The 19,950-nt window shown below is 38.1% G+C and overlaps 1 protein-coding gene across 7 annotated transcripts in view; it reads left to right on the top strand.

Annotated features, from left to right (window-relative positions):
* ESF1 (ESF1 nucleolar pre-rRNA processing protein) overlaps positions 1-19,950 on the top strand; it is a 66,572-nt gene that overhangs the window by 37,207 nt on the left and 9,415 nt on the right. For all 7 annotated transcript variants that reach the window (XM_017869370.1, XM_017869328.1, XM_017869336.1 and 4 more), the window contains 2 exons: positions 10,747-10,868; positions 15,853-15,940. In XM_017869370.1, the coding sequence (XP_017724859.1) occupies positions 10,747-10,868; positions 15,853-15,940 (210 nt within the window). The remainder of the gene's footprint in view (positions 1-10,746; positions 10,869-15,852; positions 15,941-19,950) is intronic.

Genomic DNA, 19,950 nt, shown 5'->3' with positions numbered 1-19,950 from the left:
TATATTCTGGGCTGGTCTTTTATCAGTAATGTGCTTTGCAGATGTCTCTTCCTGGTTTGTGATTTTACTTTCTTTATATTGTCTTTTGAAGAACAGAAGTGTGATATGGTCAGATTCTTTAAACTTAACCTCTTTAAGTATCTCTGGTGTACATAATTGGAGTAATCATAATCTATAGATTAAGACAGTCTCTTATCAATGGTCCAGCATGGGCCTCTTTTTATTGATTGGTTTGTGTGTTTGTTAGAATGAATAAGTGAACCCACCACTTATTCATTCTAGAACCTTGCAATAACTTATATTTACCTGTTTGATCCTCCCCTGCCACTCTATACTTGAGGAATATATTTAACTTATATTTACCTGTTTGATCCTCCCCTGCCACTCTATACTTGAGGAAACCGTTATCCAGATTTCAGTATTTATTCATTTACTTTCCATTGTATATAGGTTTTTGAAAATATTTAACTGACAAAGATTGAATATATTTAAGCTATACAGTGTGATGATTTAATATACATATACATTGTGTAATGATTACTACGTGATATTAATACATCCATCACCACCCATTCTGTACACTAGATCCCAGAACTTATTCATCTTGTAACTGAACATTCCTATTTTTTGACCAACATCTCCCCATTTTCCCCACCCTCAAGCAAACCCTTGACAACCACTGTTTTACTCTCTGCTTCTGAGTTTAACTTTTTTAGATTCCACATATAAATGAACTCTACTAGGTATTTATCTTTCTGTGTCTGGCTTCACCGAACATAATATGTTCTCTAGGATCATCTGTGTTGTCACAAATGGCGGGATTTTCTTTTTTGTAGCTGAATGATATTCCGTTGTATATATTTACCACTATTAATTCATCTGTTGATGGACACTTAAGATTGTTTCCCTATCTTGGTTATTGCGAATAATGCTGCAATGAACATAGGGGTTCAGATGTCTCTTCAAGATACTGATTTCATTTCCTTTGGATATACACCCAGAAGTGGGATTGCTGGATCTTATGGTAGTTCTGTTTTTAAGTTTTTGAGGACCCTCCATGCTGTTTTCCATAATAGCTGTACCAATTTATAATCCTACCAACAGTGTGAACACCCTCACCAGCATTTGTTATCTCTTGTCTTTTTTATAATACCCATCCTAGCAAGTATGAAGTAATACCTCATCATGGTTTTGATTTGCATTTCTCTGATGGTTAGTGATGTTGAGCACCTTTTCATATACCTGTTGGCCATTTGTATGTCTTCTTTGGAACATTGTATATAGTTTTATATCCTTGATAAATATTCTTAAGAGATATGGGTACATCAAAAGGAATGAAATGCTGATGCATGCTACAACATAGATGAACCTTGAAAATACTATGCTAAGTGAAAGAAGACAGTCAAAAAGACCACATACTTTATCAAAAGTATCCAGAACAGGGAAATCTATAGAGACAGAAAGTAGGCTAGTGTTTGCCACAGGAGGGAGGTTCGGGGACGGTTTCTTTTTGAGGAGATGAAAATGTTCTAAAATTGTGGTGATATTTGCACATATCTGTGATATTAAAGTTGTTAACTTTGTTAATGTGGGAGGAAGTGTGGGTGTGTTTGGGATACTTTTAAATCATTGTGGAACTGATTTTTTTTTTTCACTTTATATTGCTAAGATTTATTTTGTGTAGCTGTAGGTCATCCATTTCTTTTGTTGTTTGTTTGTTTTTGTTTTTTCTTTTTGTTTGTTTGTTTTGAGACGAGTCTTGCTCCGTCACCCAGGCTGGAATGCAGTGGCGTGATCTCGGCTCACTGCAAGCTCCGCCTCCCGGGTTCACACCATTCTCCTGCCTCAACCTCCCCCGTAGCTGGGACTACAGGCGCCTGCCACGATGTCTGGCTAATTTTTTGTATTTTTAGTAGAGACAGGGTTTCACCGTGTTAGCCAGGATGGTCTTGATCTCCTGACCTCGTGATCCACCCGCCTTGGCCTCCCAAAGTGCTGGGATTACAGGTGTGAGCCACCACACCCGGCCCATCCACTTAACTTCTATACTATAGTTTATATGTTCATTCTCCTGTCACATTTCAGTTGTTCTTAGGTATTACTATGATGAATCATGCTGTTGGGAACATTTCTATATATGTCCCCTAGTACAGGTTTAAGATTTTCTGGGTATTTGTGTAGGAGTATAATTGCTGAGTCATAAGGTGTATGAATGTTGAATTTTTTTTTTTTTTTTTTTTTGAGACAGAGTCTCACTCTGTCGCCCAGGCTGGAGTGCAATGGCACGATCTTGGCTCACTGCAACCTCCGCCTCCCGGATTCAAGCAATTCTTTTGTCTTAGCCTCCCAAATAGCTGGGATTACAGGCGCCCGCCACCACGCCCAGCTAATTTTTTGTATTTTTAGTAGAGACAGGGTTTTGCCACATTGGCCAGGCTGGTCTTGAACTCTTGACCTTAGGTAATCCACCCGCCTTGGCCTCCCAAAGTGCTGGGATTATAGGCATGAGCCACCATGCCCAACCATGAATGTTGAACTTTATGAGGGTGGTGATATTACTTGACATTTCCACCAGCAGCATTTGATTTGCATTTCTCTTGTCACCAATGAGACTGAACATACATGTTTCCTTCTCTGTGAAATACTAGTAGATGTTTTTTGACCATTTTTCTGTTGTACTGTTTGTGCTTTTCCTGTTGGCTTTTAGCAACTCTTTATTTACTTCTGATACTGATCCTTTGTCTTATATAAGACAGCAAATATCTTCTAATTTGTAATTCCTCTCTTCTCCCACTTTCTTCTGTCATCTAATGAACAAGAATACTTGATTTTAATATTGTCAGATTTATCGTTTATAGTTAATATTTTCTGCTTTATCTGAGAAACTCTTTTTTGTCCAGATGAGAAGAGTGTTCCCTTTGATTTTTTTACTGAAAGATGTAAGGTTTGGGACATTTAAGTCCTTGATCCATCTAGAGTTGTTTTTTTTTTTTTAATATGAGGTAGGGAACTGATTTTATCTTGTGCCATATAGAAAACCTTTTTTATCTTGTTCCATTTGTGGAATAATCTCTCCTTTCCTCTAGTAATCTGACATGTCACCTCTCACGTACCAGAGTTTCAGAACTGTGGGTTTGTTGCTTGGCTCTGTGTTTTACTGGTCAGTTGGTCTGCCTATCCCTACACCAGTACCACACTTCAGAAAACTGGATGAAGAACATTGATGACCACCACATCTAGCCCACCTCTAGGCCAGTGGGTATGGGGGTTCTGTGAAGAAAACAAGCTAAAATACAACCCAACAGCAACAATTGAAAGAACTGTAGTATGCAGTATCCTTGGTAGAGAGCCAGGCTTCAGTTAGAACAAGATAACGAAAATGTTCAGAGATATAATGAGATTCTGCTGATGGTGTACTGTGAATTCTTCAGAATTTAGTGGTAGAGAGTTGGCAGGGAATGGGGCAGAAGAAAGGATGTATCGTTACCTTCTGAGGATGAGAACATGGGATATTAGGGGGAACATGATGATTAGGGGCTTTTTGCAGTGACCAAAATGAATAGGGAGAAAAGGCATAAAGAGATTATTCCTAGTGGGATGATTTCTGGGGGCAGATTGTGATAGTGAGGCTGTGAATATTGAGGATTAGGGAGGGAAGGGTATTATCTTGGATGCACCAAGCCAATCCCCCTCTTAGCCTCTTTCTGGGAAGGGGCAATTTTACTGTGAGCTCACAAGACTTCTTGTTGACTCCTGTGCAAGTCAGGAAGCCAGTGTGACTAAAAAACAAGTATTTTAATCCCTCAGGGCCCACTTGTGAATCCTGTCAGGAGAGATGTGGTCTTGCCCTACAGTTCTGTCTTGGGTACCTGGCTTTTAAGATATTTTCATTGTCTTAGGTGTTCTAGAGTTGCACTCTGAGGTAGGTCATTTTTTGCTTGTTAGTTTTAATCTTGCTTAAAATTAAATACCCAGAATTCTGAAGATTATCATCTTTCATTAGTTCTGAAAACTTTTCCACCATTTTCTCTTGAAGTATTACATTTTCCCAATCTTCTCTGTTTTCTCCTTCTAGAAATCCTGTTTGATACCTGTGGTACATTCTCACTCTGAATCTGGTAACTCATATTTTCCATCCCTTTGAATCTCTACATCTGGGTAATTTCTTCACTTTTGTTTTTCAGTTCATTAATTCTTTCTTTACCTCTGTCTGGTGTGCTGTTTATTTTTTTTTCTAGTCTTATCCTTTTGTTAGTCTGATCTTTTGATTTCCTCTTTTGTTTTTTAAAAGTGCTGATTTATATCCTGTATCTGATAATTCCAATATTCATAGTCTTTATGGTTCTTATCATTTGTTTCTGTGAAGTTTGATTGTGATCTCATTGTTCTTGAATCTTTCTTTACCTAAGGGAATTGCAGAAGCCTGGGTCAAAGTACTTCTTTTAAAAAATATTTGCCGGATTCCTAAGGGCACTTCCAGTCCAACACCAATTGAAGCTGAGTTTTTGGATTGGATTATTTTGGGCCACACAAGTAGTGTGAATTCCAGCCACAAACCCAGGGGTTTGTGGTTATAAATTCTATGGGGAAAATGTATTTTACTTCCCTTTTCTGCCCATAACCAAAGCCCAAACAGGCATGTGTTCTCTCTGATTTGTAAAGGAAGAGACATCACCCACTGAGAGCACCCTTAAGCATCTTGGCTTAATGTAGTGGTCTCTGCTGGGACCTCCCACCGTGATCAGGCTTCAAACTCTGTGTCTTGGCTTCTTGGCCAGCAATCCATTACAACCAAAGATCCCTATAAGACCATAGCAGATTAGTGTTTGTCCCCAAGGGAAACTCCTTGCATCTAATCTAGTTTAATATTTCTGTTTGAGCTTTCTTACTGTGACTGGATTCCAAGAAATTCCTTTTGTTTCTTTACATTTAAAAGTTTTCATTTATTTTCTACCTTGTCTGTAAACATGTATAAAAATAACAATAGAACAAGTAGTTCTTCAGTCTTCTTTGCCATAAATGAATTAGCAGAATGGCTTCGCCAGACTTGGCCAGAATTTTAGTTTGTCAGTACTAGGATAGCTTGATATTGTGTACATTGTGATTACAAACTACTCGAAAGGCAAAGAAAACATACAAATAAAGTACAGGCAAATACAGGAAACAATAGCTCCCTAATGAGGCCCAAATGTTGTTTTGTATTTGAAGTTAGTTTTCAAGAATATTTGATTCTAAGAAGGGGCAGCTTGATTTACAGTAAACTGAATACGATTGTAAATGGAAGACATCATTTCAAGGGAGAGTAAAAGACGATTTGGAAGAAGAGTATGATAAGCCCAAATTCAAGACAAATGTAAAGCAATTTCTGCCCAGTTAAATAGCTTTTAGACAATCAGCAACAAAAAAAAGGATTAACATGTGTTCATTCATCGCATACCTTGGGCATATTTTTTATGGATACTTCATTGAATGTTTTGGAAGATACAGAATTGAGGGTTATATGAGAAGCAATCGCCTATTCTAAGCAGCTTCCTGTACCCTTATCCTTATTATCCTATGACTGTGTGTGTTGTTTCCATATAACACTATTCTCATAGTGTTAAGTGCATCCAAAGAGTATTTGTTGGCTCTGGCTGATTGGTCATTTATGCTATTTACTATTGTTCACAAGGCTAGTTGTTATTTTACTTTTTAATTTTATGCATTGTTGTTCCTAGACTGTAAGGTTGGGAACAAATTTGACTCATTTTTTTATTTTTATTTGCTCTTTTATTCAGCAGACATTTATAAGGTGTGTGCTGTATGTCACACCTTTCACTGGCCACTAGAGTTACCGTCAGGAGAAGAACAGGCTATATGACCTTTGCCCTCATGGAGCTTGCAACCTATTAATAATAATTTTTTAAATTCCACAAATAAATATATAATTGCAACTGTGACAAGTGCTAGAGAATAGAAGACCATGGTACTGTAAGAGTTTAGTAGAGCCTGGGCATGGTGGCTCGTGCCTGTAATCCCAACACTTTCGGAGGCTGAGGCAGGAGGATAATTTGAGCCCAGGAGTTCAAGACTAGCCTGAGCAACATAGTGAGACTTACATCTCTACAAAAAGTAAAATAAATTAGCTGGGTATGGTGATGTACACCTGTGGTCCTGCTACTCAGGAGTCTGAGGTGGGAGGATTGCCTGAGCCTGTGAGGTCAAGGCTGCAGTGAGCTGTGATTGCACTGCTGCATTCCAGCCTGGGCAACAGAGCAAGACCCTGTCTCCAAAAAAAAAAAAAAAAAAGTTTAGAAGAGAGGGATTTACAGAAGTTTATACAAGAAATTGTAAGATCCTGAACCAAGTTCAAAACACTTCAGATCTTCACATGTCTTATTTGAAAGATTGATCACTTGGCTTATCCAATATGCTTTAAGGATATCTTATGCACATAGTCACCCTACTTTACCAGGGAGGAAAAAATGGCCCTGACAAAGATCCTGTTTACTTTTCTGGACCAAATATCCTGTGACCCCTGTTATGAGAGTGAATGTATCGTTCCTTCTCCCCAAACCATTGGAGTGGAGAGTTTGAAGGAGTGCCTTTGATGACATTGTTCCTCAGGGCATGCCCAGTGGTTTACCTCTAAAAAGCCAAGCGTGGTGGCTCATGCTTGTAATCCCAGCACTTTGGGAGGCCGAGGTGGGTGGATCACCTGAGGTCAGGAGTTCAAGACCAGCCTGGCCAACATGGTGAACCCCATCTCTTCTAAAAATACAAAAAGAAATTAGCCAGGTGTGGTGTTGTGCACCTATAATCCCAGCTACTAGGGAGGCTAAGACAGGAAAATCACTTGAACCTGGGAAGTGGAGGTTACAATGAGCCAAGATTGCACCATTGCACTCCAGCCTGGGTGACAGAGCAAGACTATGTCTCAAAAAAAAGCCTTATAATCAAAGTGGATTCCAAATTTGGAGTTTTGGTGGCAGTAGTGATGGCTGGTTAGATTTCAAAAGCTACTTTTGGAATTGAGTGTTACACAGTCAGGTTTAAATAAAGAGCGCTAGTTTCAGCCTATATCGGAAATGTTTAAATGTACATTTTGTTTTTATGACCAAAACCAATTATAGTACCTAGTGGAGTTATTTTAAGTTATTGATCTCCTGCCCTTTGAAGACTTTTCAGATATTTCAAATGAATAAGGTAGGAGGAATGTATACTGTTATTTTTGTGGGTTTTGCAAGGATATTTAATATTTTTATATGTATGCAAACTGCCAGAATAATTCTCAATGGATTGTGCTTAAATTGTTATTGTCATAATTGAGTCATCTATGTTTGTGGTTGACTTTGAGAGAGATTTTTGCCCCTTGTTTGTAGGATTATTGATGTTATTTTTAACTAATTCAGAAGTCCTTGGATATGCACTTAAAATTTTTTGACAAATTTGTGCAAAACTAAAAACAGTTATAATGAAGTTGTTTTTCAGTCACATAGTGGCTGCTCTCAGAGGCTAAAACTGTCTCTGAAGAATGTTCTTGTACTTATGCCAAGAGGCTTCTGGGATGGGCATATTTTTAAGAACTTAGAACATAAACAACTGTGATCTGTGGTAAGAGATTTAAATGACCTCATGATGACAACAAGAACAAAGCATTTTTTAAGTTATCATGATGGTGTGTGAATTCATTTCCATGTGTTTCTTATGCTACTATTTGGGTGTATTAAGTGAGAGCCAGGCAAAAAAATTATAGACTGTATTAAACTGAAGATACTGTTTCTTTATTGTTGTAAACAAAGTACCAGAAAAACATTATTTCCTAAGAATAAACATTTCATGAATTATTTTAGAGCTATAAGTCCTTTTCTTTTTTTGTTTTTAACCACATGAACCACTTGGGGATGAAGACCGTTTATTTCGATCCTACAGTTTTGATTCATTTTCTGTTGGAGAGAATATATTCCAAACATGAAAGATCAAACAGTTGGCTTGAAATAAGAGTCTCTCCTTTAAGACAGATCAATTAAGTGTTTATTAAGTATTTACTGTGTGTCTGGCACTATGCTAAATATTATGGAATACTAAAGAAGGTGACTTTAAGCTGCTTTTGGTCTAGTTAGAACAAAGGACTGCTCAGATGAAACTTATAAAGTAAGAAGACATTATGTAATCAAGCATCAAATAAGATACCATCACTTATGTGGTTCAAATATTGACATAGCCCTTTTTTTTAGAAATGATTTTTAATCATTGTCTAGAACAGTGATTCTTAACTAGAGGTAATTTTGCCCCCCAAGAGGATATTTGGCAATGTCTGGAGACATTTTTGATTGTTACACCTGGGGCTACTAGCATCTAGTGGATAACCAGAGATATTGCTGAATAACTTCCAATGTACAGGATAGCCCGTCACAGCAAAGAATTATCTGGTCCAAAATAACAATAATGCTGAAATGAGAAAATTTCTGATGTAGAACCTACAAATGTCAGTGCTGGTAATCTTCAAAGTTATGGTAATGGACTTTCATCTTCCCCCAGGCTAGACCTGTTCAGCTCCTATAAATGTTCTTTACCTTAAGCTCTTGGATCATACACAGAGATGATCTTTGGATATCATAAACCCCCTGAACATTGTATGCAAGTTTTTCCAGTACAGTGCTAGAGAGAGAGTCCATAACTTTTATCAAAATCTCATGCTACCCATGCCTCCAAAAAAGGTTGAGACACATCAACCCAGTCCTCTAGTCATCTAAGAGACAACAACACAGAACACTCCTTAGCATCATGGTGATTTAGAAGAAGAGCTTGGATCAAAATCCAAAAATAACTTTTTTGGTGAAAGAATTTCTGTATTAATTTAGTATTTTGAAGTAATAAAATCTTAATGCATGAGGAAATTATAGTAGGATACTTTCAAAGATTATTAAACATCATATGTAATGATATATTACTGTACATTTAAAATTTTAGACTGAACTGATTGTGTGCTCACCTACAGGCAGAATACATAAATTATTTTGTTATTTGAAATCAACTTGTTTTATCAAAATTTGCTGCTTTCTCTCAAATGAAGATCCCAGTTTACTTTTCTTAGATGCTGTTTATCTTTTGAATCAGAGATCTAAACATGGTTTTATATTACACATTTCTCCTGAAAACTATTTACTAAAGTGAATTATGTTTTTCTCATAAGAAACATTTTTAAATTGAGAATTGCGTTCTGATTTCGCATCCTGTAAGTTAGAGATCCTAACAGCAAGTATGTCATAAAAACAAATCTATGTTACCTTGGGTGTGCATGTAGGTTAACATTAATACTTTTCTAAGCTATAGAAATTTGGAGATTAAGTGTTGGGTTAAAAACCAAGGAAGGTCTTAGAGATCTATTTCAGCTGTTTGAAACTCTTTGAAGCTCAAGGCCCAAAAGCACTACTTTTAGTTGTTTTATATATTTTTACTTCTACCAAATGTTTTGAGGGGGAAAAAATCAGTGCACGTGGGAGGAAAGGGTTGCATACTTCTCATCTAAACCATTCATTTTGCAGATAAGGAACCAGAGGCCCAGAGTTTTAGATTTTATTATTGGGCTATATATTTCTTCATTCTGTAGGTCGAACTAGCATTTTAGATGTATCTGATAATAGTAGAGAGGATGACCAGGAATTCAAAATTTAGCTGTGCAGCTTCCTACCTCCATGTTCTTAGACAAATTGCTACATGTTCTCAGTCTCTATATACTCATCAGCAAAAGAGAATTATATTTAGTATAGTTTCTACTTTCTTAGAATTTGGAATGTGTCTGAGAAGATGATCCGGATTGATCACGTCTCATTTTTTTTAATGAATTTTGTGTCATCTAAATATTTGAAGATCCACCCAAGTATGTCCTCTAAACACTACTACAAAATAAAAAAACATCTTTATTATCAAAGGGGACAGCACAGTATTTACATTTCCTTTATTTTGGCAATAATGAGGGTCTTTGTAAACTGATAGATCAGCCTTAGGGCTTTTCTCCCACCTTCTTACCCCTCTCGTTATTGCATAAGATACCTAGAAACGTGAATCGGGAACAGCAGATTATAGGAAGAAAGACTTTTTGAGATGAAATATAAGAGCAAGTAGCAGCATTGAAAGAACTAAACCATATGAAATAGAATGTGAACTTGGTGATCCTTTTGATCTTTTCTATGTGGCCTCACAGGAGTGCTTGAGAAAAGATTGAGAATCCTTTACTCATGGGATAGTTCAACAGGGATTCCTTACTAAACAATTTTTGTTCAAAACCAGTAGTTTGCAGAGAACACAGGCTTTCACTTGGATGACAGAAGCACGTGGGGTAATTAAAGACAAGAGAAACCACTTGTCTTTTGCTACAAAAATTAATTAGTATCCTGAGAAGAATTAGTTCAGAAGTTTTCTTAGCATCTCAAAACAAAAAAGTTTAGAGAAATGAAGCCTGAGCCTAAATACAGTGTTTTTCTTTAGTTGCTTGATCATGTATCAAATTGCTAGGTTTGTTTGGTGGTTTGTTTTGATTTTGTTTGGTTAGGTTTATTGTTGTTTGTTATTAGGAAATAACTTTTATACAAGTTGGTCCTATGTCAGTGTGTGATATTGGGGTATTACAGATGTTTACCATTGCATGTTCTTTGTTACTCTACTAAATATGCATAAATTATGTTTTTCTTTATAAATTATATGTTTAAGTGATTGCCAGACAATAAGACATTTTAAGCTAAACTATTTGGATTCTTTCCTCAGGTCTTAAAGAAAGTGCAGAAGAGATGGTCAAGAACAAATTGGAAGGAAAAGATAAACTGACCCCTTGGGAACAATTTTTAGAGAAAAAGAAAGAGAAAAAAAGGCTGAAAAGGAAACAGAAGGTATCAGCGATAATTTTGACCAAATGTTTATTGAATACCAACCATGTATCAGATGGTACCAGGTGCTTGGGATCCATTATCTCAAAATGTAACCACTTACTGAAGTAGGCCTTGTCATCATCCCAATTTTAAGAAAGAGGAAAGTGAGAATGCAGTAAGTTAAGTATTTTCAGCATGGCCACCTAATGGCATGCAAAGCCCGGTCACAGTCCAGAGCCACTTCAACTGCTGCATTCTGACATTTTACATTTACATGCCACCTACATAAAACACATAGTTCAGTTAATATCTAGATATAAGCAGTATGATTCTGTTCGGTGTTTCTGAGCAAAAGAGGTACATACAGACTTTTTTTTCCTTGAGGATATGTGCACACAGAGGTTTTTAACATGAGTGAAATTATGCCATACTTTCCATCTCTCAACCTGCATTTTCACCTTGCAATATTATCTTATGCCTCATCTATCACCTTACTGTCATTCAATTCCTTTATCAAGAGTATTTCCTGGGCAGGTGCGGTGGCTCATGCTTGTAATCCCTACACTTTGGGAAGCCAAGGCAGGTGGATCACCTGAGGTCAGGAGTTCGAGACCAGCTTGGCCAATATGGCAAAACTCTGTCTCTACTAAAAATACAAAAATTAGCTGGGCGTGGTGTCGCGCATCTGTAATCCCAGCTACTTGGGAGGCTGAAGCAGGCGAATCACTTGAACCCAGGAGGTGGAGGTTACAGTGAGCCAAGATCGCGCCACTGCACCCAAACCTTGGCGACAAGGCAAAACTCTGTCTCAAAAAAAAAAAAAAAAAAGAGTGTTTCCTCTGTGTTAACATGGTGTCTGTGGACAAAATGATTTGACTCACGTTGTTCAGGGAATAACATCTTTTGCAGAGTTTTCCAGAGTCCTCAGTAATAGCACAGATCACTTAGGTTTTGCCACTAAAATGCTCTTGTCACTGAAATGCAGCATTCTGGTGGTGGTGTGCCTTAGAGTGTTATCACTGATAAAGACAAAATTTTGCAACTTGGGGAATCTTAAAATTATTAATTCTAGTCCAACCCTGTTTTACAGTTGAAAAAAAAATTAGCTGATTAGTCTGAGGTTACATAGCATACCAGTGGCCAAGCTGAGACCAGAATCCACAATTACTCAGACCAGTGTTCTTTCTTCTGTTCTCTACTATACTGTTTCTATACCGTGTGCTCTTATAATGCTTTCGGTACAGCTTTGACTTTTAGTGCTGTAAAGGTAGAGAGATGGAAAGCTGAGTGATGCAGTGGAGTAATTTTTATACTTCTATTGTAGTCAGTGTTTGTGGAAATGGATAGTAAAATGGAGAAATTGGGTGTTTTGGGAAAAATTCTTTCAGACTGTGTTTTTCTTCTGCTCTCACATTACAGCTGTCAACACAGAAGAAGACTTCTGTGACCAAATGGGTAGGGAGATTTCTCCACACACTAATCAGTGGACACCAACTGGGTGTCCTCCAATTCCAACACTACCTGGAGATAGTTTCAGATCCCATAGGTTGGAGGCTCAGTCCCCGAGACTGTGTCCACCCTTTCAGACACCAGTCCGAAGTCTGAACATCCAGAATTTCCAGCTGACTGGCTTTAAGTTGGGGTTCCCATGACCCCCTCTTTAGGTTCAGTTAATTTGCTGGAGTGGCCACAGACCTCAGGGAAACACACACATTTGCTGGTTTATCATAAAGGATATTACAAAGGATACAAAGGAAATAGGATAAGGTATGGAGGAAGGGGTGTGGAGCTTCCATGCCTCTGTAGGCACTCTACCCTCCAGAAACCTCCATGTGTCTGGCTACCCAGAAGCTCTGTGAACTCATTTCTCTTGGTTTTTTATGGAAGCTTCGTTATGCCAGCAGTCCTTTCCCACAGAGTACAGGGCAGGACTCTGTCTGGGAAAGGTCTTAAGACACACAATCAGAAAGGTGAGGGAAGAGTACAGTCCTGCCCTTAAGACCGAACACAAAGGACTGTAGCAAGGGCTAAGGAACTTATGAGCCAGAACCCATGTATGAAAACAATATACATGTAACACCACATGGGGTAAGAGCCCTGCTCCCATTGTTGTGCTGACTAACTCTCTTCTTCCCTAGAACTCCTTTTCAAACTCAGTAGGCTGCAAAATATCTTTTAAATGAAATAACTCCACAAGTGTTAAGCTATCTGTTTACTGGAAATGTCTCAAGTGGGCCCTTATGGGGTCAATAAAGTAGTCACTCTGAGAATTGTAGCAGGTATTCTGTTTGATTTTCATTTGCAGGGAGCTTCGAGCTTATGCTTTTATTTTTTCCGTTCATTTGGGCTAAGTCTGGACTCGTTTGTCAGCAGCATTCAAAATATGTTGTTGAGTGTCCAGGGTGTTCTATACCCTACAATACTCAGTACTGGCCTTGACTCCAACAGATCCTTTACGACTCCACAGGTTCTTTGTATATAGAAGAGTTTCAAGAATTTTCTTCAAGTTAAAAATATTTTTGCCCCTTTGTTCCTCAGTGGTTTCAATTTTGATACTGAAAAATTATGACTGAAGAAATGAATACATGTTATATGCCATGTTATCTAGTATTTTCATCTAGCTGTTGTTTAGATCTATAAAGCAGTTAAAGAAATGTGTGAGTAGATACATAGCAAGTATTCTTCATTAAAAATATGGTACTGCTGAATCCATATAGTAGTTTGGTTAAAAAAAAAAAAATTCTTAGAAGCACTTGTTCTGGCTGGGCTCGGTGGCTCATGCCTATAAACCCAGCACTTTGGGAGGCCAAGGTGTGCTGATCACGAGGTCAGGAGATCAAGACCATCCTGGCTAACACAGTGAAACCCTGTCTCTACTAAAAATACAAGAAAATTAGCTGGGCATGGTGGCGGGCGCCTGTGGTCCCAGCTACGCGGGAGGCTGAGGCAGGAGAATGACGTGAACCCAGGAGGTAGAGCTTGCAGTGAGCCGAGATTGTGCCACTGCACTCCAGCCTGGCCAATAGAGCGAGACTCCATCTCAAAAAAAAAAAAAAAAAAAAAAAAAGAAGCACTTGTTCTTGGCCGGGCATGGTGGCTCACGCCTGTAATCCCGGCACTTTGGGAGACTGAGACCTAAGGTCAGGAGTTCGAGACCAGCCTGCCCAACATGGTGAAACCCCGTCTTTACTAAAATACAGAAAACTAGCCGGGTGTGGTGGCAGACGCCTGTAATCCCAGCTACTTGGGAGGCTGAGGCAGGAGAATCACTTGAACCTGGGAGTCAGAGGTTGCAGTGATCTGAGATCACGCCACTGCACTCCAGCTTGGGCGATGTGAGTGAAACTCTGTCTCAAAAAAAAAAAGCCAGAAGCACTTGTTCTTAAAAGTACATTAATGTCAAAATAAATACTCTTTAGGGCTTGAGTGGTTCTTTTTGCATGCAGGGTGTTTAGCAATAATGGCATTCTAAATATTTTTGTTTAAATGGCTAGAGATGTTTTAGATTCCTAGAGATAAATTCAGTCTGGTTAGCCTGATCTTAGTTCACATATGTTCTATTTATTTTATAGATTTGATTGCTTTATTTAAATTTGCTAATTTAGTAAAGAGTCTGTTCAAATTAGATTAGGAAAATTTAACCAGCAGACTTACTTAAAATAGCCTGACAGTTTTAGGGGTAGCTTATAGGTAAAACAAGATAATTGTTAAAGTTGGGTGATGAGAACAGAGGGTTCATTACGTTGTCCTAAACAACTTTTATGTCTGTTTTAAATTTTCATAATAAAAATTATTTTCTTTAATTAACCAACAAATAAATTGTTGTAACTAGTAATTTAAGAGATAATTCACAATGCACTATTTCAAGTTATTCAGTCACTGTCATTTTTCAGTTTTATGAGAGAAAAGGCCACCTCTCATCACTGATACTCATCTAAAAGTATCCTTCTCCTTCAGATCTTCTCCTTCAAATGTCTGCATCACTTTGTCTCTCCTAACCCTTCCTATCTTGAACTATTTTTATTTATGTATTTGTCTATTTATGTATTTATGTGTCTGATTTCCTTTAATAGATGGTAAAATTTTTGAGAGCAGAAACCATGTATCTGATAACTTCCATTTCTCCCAAAAGGCTTACGTGGTTTCTTGCATTTATTAAGTATTCTATGTTTGTTTGTTTGTTTGTTTGTTTGTTTGTTTGTTTGTTTGTTTTGAGACGGAGTCTCGCTCTGTTGCGAGGCTGGAGCGTGGTTGCACCATCTTGGCTCACTGCAACCTCCACCTCCTGGGTTCAAGCGATTCTCCTGCCTCGCCTGCCAAGTGGCTGGGATTAGAGGTGCCCGCCACCATGCCTGGCTAACTTTTGTATTTTTAGTAGAGACAGGGTTTCACCTTGTTGGCCAGGCTGGTCTTGAACTCCTGACTTCAAGTGATCTGCTCACCTCAGCTTCTCAAAGTGCTGGGATTACAGACGTGAGCCACTGCGTCTAGCCTCTGTAATTATTTGTTGAATAAACAGAATAATTTAGGTGGGAGTTGTTTATAAACTGGTCCATTTAAAAACTGGTTTACTTTATTATTATTATTATTATTATTATTTTTTGAGACGGAGTCTCGCTCTGTTGCTTAGGCTAGAGTGCAGTGGCATGATCTTGGCTCACCACAACCTCCGCCTCCTGGGTTCAAGTGATTCTCCTGCCTCACCCTCCCAAGTAGCTGGGACTACAAGTGTGCACCACCATGCCTGGCTAATTTTTTTGTAGTTTTAGTAGAGATGGGGTTTCACTGTGTTGGCCAGGCTGGTCTCGAACTCCTGACCTTGTGATCCACCCGTTTTGGCCTCCCGAAGTGCTGAGATTACAGGCATGAGCCACCACGCTTGGCCACTGGTTTACTTTTAGATTGAACTACTTGGTTTAAAAGAAATGCATACAGTTTTTCTTGGTATACATTTATTATACTTCTTATAATAATGAAATTTTGTATTTTTATATTCAACTTTAAGGCTCTTGCTGAAGAGGCCAGTGAGGAGGAACTTCCCTCTGATGTTGATTTGAATGACCCATACTTTGCTGAAGAAGTTAAAAAAATAGGTAAGCCAGCTCATATCTGTAGTTTTCAATTAGAATCTAAAGAAAAAGATGAGGTGCATGGAAGCAATATAAACTAATCATTCTTTTAAAATTGCTAGTATTTGTGCAATTTAGTGACTTACAAGCAAGTCTGTCCTGTGGCATACAATCATTGATCTGATTGGGAAGGGCCAGCTCATCCCTTCTACATATAAGGGATAATTTTAATATAGGAGGCTTTTGATAATGTGGGTAATAATTTACTAGGGATTCCTTTCTGGGAAATATCCTTATTGCCAGTCAGATCAACTCTGTAAAAGAAAGAGAGGAAATAGAAAGAGGAATAATTATTTTCTTGTGTGCATTCTCTGATTTTAATAGCATATCCATTCTAGGTCCCTCTCAGCAAAGTCTATCAAGAATTAAAAGTATGAAACGAATTTGTTTATATGTGCATGTTGATATGTGTATAATTTTTTAAATTTATGCATGAAATTTCGTATAAAAGCTTTTTCTGGTGAAATATACAAAAGCATCTATGTTTCATTTTATCCCTTTTGTACTCATTATGCTTAATTATAGTTAAAAAGCCAACTTTCCTTACTCTTTTTCCTTGAATCCCTAAATTATCTGGTATCTGATTTCCTATATCCAGGGAGCCTTGTTTGCACCTCATATGCACTACTCATTCTTTCTTTCCTCCATTATGTGGAGGAAATGTGTATGTGTAAATGTGTTTGGTAAGGTTCAGGCCATACTTGATAAGTCAGTACAGAAATCACTGTAAGCACTTACCATTTGTTCTCATGCATTTTGCCTTCCCCTGATCATTATACCACACACAAGAACCCCAAAAGGCTTGCTCCTGGAGCAGCTCCAAGCTGGCATTGTAAAGAGAAGGATTTTATGAAATTTCCCTGTTTCTTTTACACTTGTGACTAGTGGGCCAGAATAGTTCTCAACAGGAAAGTCAGAATTGCTCAAAATTATTTCCTGATTGTTATAGCTTTTTAGTACTGACATTTTATTGATGAGAAGGAGATTAAGATAAATAAAGTGTATTATAGAATATGAGATTCTTGGGAATTGGACAGAGAAGTGGAAACTTAGCATATTCTGCTTTTTATCATGCCTGAGTGGTCATTTCTAGATGATGGATTTTAGCCTTATCCTCTGGTTTCAGGAAACCAGCTTTATAATGGAGAAATGCTAAGCATTATAGTTTCCTTGTTCTCTATCCAAAATGTTTCTTTTGGCATGTGAAGTCTGGTCAAAATTGCAGAACTCAGAATAGGATTCAAAGAGTAAGTTAAATGGTTTGATGGCTTGGGGTAGCCAGTTTCTTGGAATCAGCTCATTTACATTGAGAGTAAACTTTCTCTAAAGTTATTATCAGAAGTTCCAAAGAAAAAAGGTATAGATAAAATTTGCTTGCTTTTAATTTACTTTTGATTTCAGAATGTTCCCAGAGGGTAATTGTTTCTATTTGGGCTTTTCTTTTGTGTGTGTGTGTGTTTTGTGGTGGGTTTTGTTTTGTTTGGAAAAAGAAAAACAGCAAAGCCAGAATTTTTTACATAAAATTGAGGACAAAAAGCTAGTGTCTTGCCATGTTTGTTTATTCATTCTATAATAACTATTTTGATTGCCTACCAAGTACTAGGCTGTCTGCTAGGCTAGAGATACAGTAGTAATAATACAAACAGGATTGCATCCCTCATGGAGTCTGGTTTGAAGGAAGACATGTTAGACAGATAAATAGTATGAGGGTATGGTAAATGTTTTAAAGGAAAGAAATAGAAGATATAACTGGGTAGAAGTAGGAGATATGGAAGTTTACATTGGGTAGGCAAAGAAGGCTTCTCTGAGATGATGACATTAGAGCTGAGACCTGTGGAATGAGGAGTCAGGCATGAAGAGCTGGGAGAAGAGCATTGCAAATGAGGGGAGAGTGGTTAGAAAGACTCCAAGGTGAGAAACTGTGCACTGTGTGGTGTTAAGAACTGAAAGACGTCAGTGTGGCTGGAGCATTGTCGGAGAGGGAATTGGTGTGAGGACAGGCTGGAGACTCAGTGGAAACTACCCCTGTAGGGCTTTGTTGTCCTGACAACAAATTGAGATTTTACTTTACTGATAGTGGAAAGCCCGAACAGTCTTTAAACAAAGATGAGACATGATCTGGTATAGATTAACATATTACTCTGGTGCCTGTAAAGAGAACAGTTTGAGGACTGGTGAGAGCTGCAAGTCCAGACTTTTGCCGAGCTCTAGACAAAAGATGATGGTTGTTTAGCTGGCATGCCGCTCGTGGAATTGGACGGAGAACAGAACTCTAGATATATTTTGGAAGTATACGTGCTAAATCAGGAAGAAATTTAGCATAACTCCTATTTTTGGTTTGAGTCTATGGAAGAATGTTCTTCCATTTACTGAGTTAGGAAGAAATGTGGGAACAATAAGTTTAAGTGGGAAGAAAAGTAAATAGGTACATTTGTGGCATAATCACTTTGAGATGTCAATTAGATATACAAATGGTGGTGTTTGGTTGATATTGAGATATAAGTCTGAGGGATGAGCAGAGAAATCAGAGTACAAATACACACTTAAGGATCAGGAGCATATAAATAGTACTTCAAACCGTGGCAGTGGGAGTAGAGAGCAGTGATAAGAGAAGAGGATGCAGGATGGGCCCTGAGGTCAGGTGAAGTCTACATGAGGCACTGTTAATCTGACATACTAGAGGAAGTGCTACTTGAAAGGATGGGAAAAGCTTAAGAAGCCGAGAAGGAGCGGCTGGGAAGTAGGAGGAACAGTATTAATGTAGTGGCTCACAGACACTTGGTGAGGTGATAGAGGTTTCAGTAGATTCGTGTGGGTTAAAGTTTGAGGTGAAAGGTGGGCATTCTTTTTTCAGAAGTTGCACTGTGAAGGGGAGCAAAGACATGGAGCCGTACCTGAATGTACGTAAGGAGAAAGTATTTTTTTTAAAGATACGAACTTTTAGGGCATGTTTTCTTTCCCTTGGGATTGCTCCAACAGAAAAGAAGTTACTAAGATACAGAAAATGGGGCAAATAAAAGTAAATATAAATGCAGGTAAATCTGTATATTTGGTGTCAGGAAGATGAGGGATTTACCTGATTGGTTTATGGATTTATACTGTTTGTTCATTCACTTGCAGAACCACAGATAAATCTGCATGAGCAGATAAGGTAGGGACCTAGAAACAGATCACTGGAGGGGCAGGGTGCGGGAGGTTACTGCCTAAGGCAGTTGATTAAATGAATTGTCAAATTTAAGGAGACTTTTCCGTCTGGATAGCCGAAAATGGAGAGAGATGGGGCGTATAAATCTGAAGGCCAGGCCAGATACAAAACCATAGAACATGCGGCAAGAGCAGCGGTATGGGAGGCCTAGGCAGAGAAAGAGAGAACTAGCTGAGCCACAAAAGGAGCATGTCCCTTTTAAATCATGCTGGACATGGCTTTTCAAAGGCACATTACAAAGCTGTGTGCCCCCATTTGTGTATGTGGTTATTCAGTCAACAATTATTGAGTGTCAGAATCACCCAGTCCTCCCATATGACTTTCAGCATGTTACAAAATATTTAAATAAATGAGATTGATACAGTTTTCCCATACTTTACATTTTAATCTGACTACCTATGGTACAACTGGACTTTTTAAATATGTGTTAGATACATATCGTATATATGCTCCAGTAGATGTTAATGAGAAGTTTTTACTCAATTCTGAACCTTTTCCTCCCCAGCAAAAACTAAATTTGTGCTTAACAGTATCCAGAAGATATAAAGAAGAATATACTGAATGTTAACATTTTCTACTCACGATCCAGGCAGATGGTTTTAAGGATAGGTGGAAGCATGCTTATAACCTTAGGCAAATGGATTCCCACAGGGAGTCAGAAAGAAGTTGGAAGTTTTTTGTGTGCCCTCCAGATATAAGGATCTATAGTTGGTACTCTTAAAGAGAGTTGGACTTTGGTTTAAAATTTACCAGTTTGTAATTTTATTTA

Source organism: Rhinopithecus bieti, unplaced genomic scaffold (genome assembly GCF_001698545.2).
Source record: "Rhinopithecus bieti isolate Rb0 unplaced genomic scaffold, ASM169854v2 scaffold_8, whole genome shotgun sequence".
In the NCBI taxonomy this organism is placed as follows: domain Eukaryota; kingdom Metazoa; phylum Chordata; class Mammalia; order Primates; family Cercopithecidae; genus Rhinopithecus; species Rhinopithecus bieti.
The sequence above is the reverse complement of the archived record's forward strand: the minus strand, read 5'-3'. Positions and strand labels throughout refer to the sequence as shown.